Source organism: Perca flavescens, chromosome 14 (genome assembly GCF_004354835.1).
Source record: "Perca flavescens isolate YP-PL-M2 chromosome 14, PFLA_1.0, whole genome shotgun sequence".
Lineage (NCBI taxonomy): Eukaryota > Metazoa > Chordata > Actinopteri > Perciformes > Percidae > Perca > Perca flavescens.
In genome coordinates, this window is record NC_041344.1 from 35,173,763 (window position 1) to 35,179,762 (window position 6,000).

At 40.6% G+C, this 6,000-nt stretch overlaps 1 protein-coding gene across 1 annotated transcript in view; it reads left to right on the forward strand.

Moving 5' to 3' along the window:
* bag6l (BCL2 associated athanogene 6, like) overlaps positions 1-6,000 on the forward strand; it is a 70,157-nt gene extending 64,157 nt beyond the window's left edge. The window contains exon 24 of the mRNA XM_028596659.1: positions 4,498-6,000. Within this exon, the coding sequence (XP_028452460.1) occupies positions 4,498-4,596 (99 nt within the window). The 3' untranslated portion in view covers positions 4,597-6,000. The remainder of the gene's footprint in view (positions 1-4,497) is intronic.

A 6,000-nucleotide genomic window follows, 5' to 3' on the forward strand; every position in this document is an offset into this window, starting at 1 on the left:
AAATAAAATGAATTTATACCTAATACGCCTATTCTTGTTCGAAATTTTCACTTTCTTACTAAATTAATGCTACTATTTTTTAACATGTATTAGTGTGAGCAAACTCCTAATAAACATGGAAACTCCATAATGATAACTGGCTCTAGCTAACTAGAAAAAGATCTCAGACTAGGAGGCAGTTCACTGAGGAGTGATGGTTAAAGTCTGTGATTATGGAAACATTATTGTAGTATGCAGCATCCTGATTGGTGGAAAATGCTTGCAGAAAGAGAGGCTGTTGTCAGGTAAACATGTCCCCGTCAAAGAGGCTGAAGGGAAAAGTTGACGTGGAAAAGCCAAAAGCCCAGCTTTAATGATGATAAGCAGGCTATGCACTCGTCATGTATGCCTCATTTGCAATGAAACGATGTTGCAAAATAATACAACCATCATCATCATCATCACTCAAACATAATGATCGCGTCATTCACGTGCATATTAAGTAGCTCCAGATTGTCTGCTCTAGCGGAGGGTTTGGTTTGTTCAGCCAGCAGTCAGGTTTACAAGAATTTGTCAAAATGTCCAGATTCCCGGCAACCTAAGATAAACAGTTAGACTACAAACCGACAGCTTTTGTTTTAGCTTGATTGTAAAAATTCACTATTTGCAGAGTAGAGCTGTGTTTGGGTAAAACAGCGCAGTGGACTGAGCAGATTGAAATATGGCTTTCTACACGTTTATGCCGGTCTACACAGGTGAGTGCATTGATAAGTATTGACTTTCTACTCACGAAGGTTTAATTGTAGCATATTTACAGAAAAGAGACCAGCGTGAGTTCATCTGCCCCAGCAGCCGTGGGTAACTCTGTATCCTTCCCAGTCCGGTGCTGCGTGTTTTAACCTTTAACGCACACACATCTCGGCTCAGCTGTGTGTGTGTTTTAACCTTTAACACACACATCTTGGCTCAGCTGTGTGTGTGTTTTAACCTTTAACGCGCACACATCTTGGCTCAGCTGTGTGTGTGTTTTAACGGACACACATCTCGGCTCAGCTGTGTGTGTGTTTTAACGGACACACATCTCGGCTCAGCCGTGTGTGTGGAGCTCGGTCATCGCTGTAGGCTACAGAATCCCGGCATGTGAATAGAGATGTAAATACAGGGGGCTGGGTTTTTGCTCTAAATGCTTGAAATGATAAATAACAGAACATATTTTTTCCTCTTTACATTTAGTGAATTCATGATTATTCTGGGGGCCAGACTAAAAGTTTTGGCGGCGGGCCGCCAGTTGACGTTGGCTGCTCTACAGCGACACTAGCGGCTAGCTGACCAAATTGCTCTTCCTGCAACGTGGACGGTGGTAAACACGGGGGATTTGAATGGGACTTATGTATCGATACTCGCGGCATAAAAATTGATACTTTCTTTGGGGAAAAAATATCGATTTATATCGCAGAATCGATAAAATTGCTCAGCCTTAGTATTGAGTAGCGTTTGTCCAACGCATGGATCATCTTTTGAAATCCGTCACGTTCTACGGAGTATATTGGAGCCATATCTTTTGCTAAATGGTAAGCAATTGCTTTTGTTATTTCCTTACTCCTACTGGAGTTATGTGGGTATGGCGTCACATTGAGCAAGGTGTCCGTAATAGATGTCTGCGTTGTTGGACGACTTTCAGACCTCTTGCCTTGTACAGCTTCACTGTATTGTCCTTTGTGGTGATGTTTGAGGGGCTGGTAAAGATTGGTAGTGTTACCTTGTGGTGCTGCAACGAGGGCAAAGCATGCCTTGCAAATCCCATCAGACTGACCTTCGTCTTCTTGCTTGAATCCAAAATACTTTCACACCACCGAATGCCAGCCTTTTCTCGGAACGAGATCGTGATTTTATATTGATTTATCGTGCAGGCCTACCCCTGTCCCAGCTCTTTTGGAACATGTTGCAGGCATCACATTCAAATGAGTGAATATTTGCAAAAAAAGAATAAAGTTTATCAGTTTGAACATTAAATATATTGTCTTTTGTAGTGTATGCAATTGAATATACTGTAGGTTGAAAAGGATTTGCAAATCATTGTATTCTTTTTTTATTTACGTTTTACACAACTTCCCAACTTCATTGGAATTGGGGTTTGTAATATTTTTCAGTGAGAATGATAAAAAAAATTATCATTCCCTCCAATATCGTAAATCATATCGCAATTGCAACATCAGTCAGAATAATAGCAATAACATATTTTCCTCATATGGTGCAGCCCTAGTGGAAACCATGATTAGCAGCACTCATATGATTGGCTGGCATGGCACTGTGGATCACTTTACTAAATCATACTGGATCCCAAATCTAAAATATTAAAAAGTCCAAACAATAAAGGCACTAACAAGGCATCAACATGTCTCACTAAAATGATTTATGAAAAGGTCTCATATTTCATTATCATTCCACCGTATAGTAGTAATAGAGAGTGCTACTCTACTTTGGGGTGGCAGTAGCTCAGTCCGTAGGGACTTGGGTTGGGAACCGGAGGGTCGCTGTCCCAGTACGGACCAAAGTACAGAGAGTGGACTGGTAGCTGGAGAGATGCCAGTTCACCTCCTGGGCACTGCCAGGTGCTCTTGAGCAAGGCACCATACCCCCCCAACCGCTCAGGGTGCTGGTCCAGCACTGGCAGCCCACTCACTCTGACATCTCTCCATTTGTGCATGAACAGGTCCTGAGCATGTCTGTGTGTATTTCAGGCCTGTGTGTAGTGATTTCTAACAAACAGAGTGTAAATTGTAATTTCCCCACTGGGGATCAATAAACAGTAAAAAATTAAAAATACTCAGCCTGCGAACTGTGAGAAAATAACTTTATAACGGAACACTTGTGTTACAAACTACAGGTGTGGAGTTGGAAAGACTTGGCTGCTCTCAATGCATGGATCCAGTTGCATTATGGGACACGTATGATTAAGTTCCAAAGCTTGACATATTCTGGAGACTAAAAGTCAGCATAGATTTGAATCTCCTAAGTCCCCAAACTTAATGGAAGTTTTTGTGTGCATGAAAATGGTGGGAACCAGTCAAAAGTTACAATTTGTGGTCTAAACTTGATACAGAGCAAAATAATGCATGTTCAGTGTGTGTTTTCTAACACCACATAGTAGACAGGAAGTGTCTATACACCATCTCCAGCTCCTCGCACTCTGCACACTGTCCGGCGGTCGCTGAAATGCAATTGGCATCCCATCCGTGCCCCCCAGGTGTGGGGAGGTGCGAGGGCCCGTTCATCACTCCTTGCAGCTTTAATTTCATACATTTTAGTTCCTGGATACCAAATCACCATCAGACGTCACAATTTTGCAGTTTTCTAGTTCCATAGTAAAAAGTACAATTAAACAACATTCTTCTATTGGTACCTGCAAGAATATGAATATGATGTGACTTTGTGTATATATTACATTACAGTACATGTCATTTAGCTGACGCTTTTATCCAAAGTGACTTCCAGAAGTGCATTCAACAATAAAGGTACAATCTCAGAACAGCAAGAATCACTTAGAAGCACATTAGCTTGAAATAAGCCAAACTATAAAGATCCCGACCCCTTTGGACTAAAGCGGTAGTGTTTTTACCACACCTGCTGTCTAAAGGTCTGTTCTATACGCTGCTGTATTACCCACTCTAGATTACTGAGTTAGTTACCGGGAGGTATGGTCATAATGAAGCATTGAGAGATTGTTGTAGCAACCAACGTAATAATAACTTTGATTAATATAACGCATTTCATGAAACCCAAGGTCGCTTTATACAAGTACAGGGAAAATAGTAGACCAACACAAACACCGACTGAAAAGAAATCAATCATTAATGTAGGCTACTGACGTACAACCACATCTCTCAATGTAAAGTTCTTTTATGAATGAAATAGATATATTACATAGGCTGAGGGCCAATTCAGAGTCGGTTTTAAATCATTTACAATCCAGTTATTGTCTCCATCTGTTAAAGCCCGATCGAGTGTGACTCATGTTATCGTTGTCTTTCCCTTTCCCTTTTATCTTGTTGTTGTTCTTGGTTTAATTTCCTTCTGTCCTGTAATGGTGCTGCCCCAGTATCAGTCATAACTACAACATATGACTTCTAAAATAATATTAAAATACTATTAGGCCTATATAAGGACATCTCCTGCTTCCTTTGACCTAGCTCAGCTGGCTGGATACTAACACAGGCTTTTCTGGTGTTACAGAGAAATCTGTGACCCGTCAAAATGTGTTAATACCTGCCACAAATTATTCTGTGACTTCACGGGAAAAATCCGACCAGGCAGAGGCCTTACCAAAAACTATAAAACTAGCGTTCTTCCACTGTTAGTTTGCTGTTACAGATCATTTAAGACTATTATATGAAACATGACAGAGCTTTAGAAACATTAAAGAAGTTACACTTAGTCACTTTAAATAAAAATAAAAATTGTAAATCCTAAAAATATGGGTCATTCTGTGTGTAACCTGTTGTCTGTGTCTCCTGCCAGGTAAAGAGTGACATCAAAGAGCGAGTGAGAGACGATCCGGACTACAGCGCCCAGCGGTTCCCCAACACACAGCAAGCTTTCTCTATAGAAGACTTGTAGTCCTCCACAGCCCAGCAGCTGCACACACACACTACATACTGTATGTGCAGCATGGAACTCTTCCAGAGTGGGACATCAGCTGCTGGAGTTTTAGATTGGACAAACCTGCAGACTTGGTTTAAGAGCTACTTGAGTCACCTGTTGCTAAAACATTCCCTTTGCTCTCTGAGAGACTAATGATGGAACCAGTTAGTGAGGAGTCCTAGTACTAAACACTGACTAGAAGACCAGATGGGACAGGAGGACTGGGCCACAGGAAAACATATCTCACATCATCTCAGAACTAATCCTCTTCTGTAAAACAGTCCGGGCATTATAGAAGACGAGAAACAAAGTTCAAGAATGAAGTCTTAAATAATAGAACACACTAGTTGTCTGTCCTAGTAAATCGTGACACTTTTGCAAGGAAAAATAGCTATTACATATTATATGGGCCGTCAGAAAATGTGAACACATGCAATATAATCTACCCTACAACTAATGAAATTTGGTGTTCTTTGCAACCTTTTTCATGAAATATTATGACTATATTCTCATATGATGTTTTCTTATAAAAATGACTTTATTCTTATTTCAACATGAGCTTTTTCTCCAAATATTCAGACACTGATTCAGACATTGTTGCCTAACAGTGGTCCTGATACTCGGTCATACTGAGCACTAGTATCCTATGCTACAACTGTAGTTGTATTATATAGACAAGGCCAAACTGGAAATGAGTTGTACATAGTAAAGGACAGTGATGTCATAGAGCTTTGTCCATGTCAATCGTGTACCATAAATAGTGGGGCTCACCACTGCATCAGATTTTTATTTTTTTTAGCATCTTGTCTCTAGATATTCTGAAGTTCTAGCAGGATGCAGATCTAATTTATGCTGTTTTAGTTGTCTTTACAATTTGTTACTGTGTTCTTCTGGGCGAGATGATTCCATACGACCCAGAGATGCTAATGAGGACAGCAACGTCAACTCTGTGAACTCAACTGCTGAGGAAATTCTGGGTTTCTCCTCAAATACTAAGCAGTTTCTCCTCCTGCATCATCGAGATTAATAAATCATATCACAACAGCGTCCTTGTGATATGATTTATTAATTGATATTACGATACAATGATTAGATGATGTGTGTATGTTAGGGCATTATCTCCACTGTTTGATTCTTCCACTGCAGTATAATAATGTGCCACTGTGGTGATGGTAGACATGTGTGATGTTAGTCTGAAGCACAACGGCACTCAGTAGAGCTTTGTCAAACTCAGCGGTTACTCTGCTTGTTAACATCGCTGAAATAAATGAACTTCTAAATAAACCTTCCTGAATGGATTTATTTACAAGGAATCTCAGAGGAACACAGGGCCAGGGCCCCACGAGGGGTCCCAAAGAGACATCTGTGGGGGTCACAAGA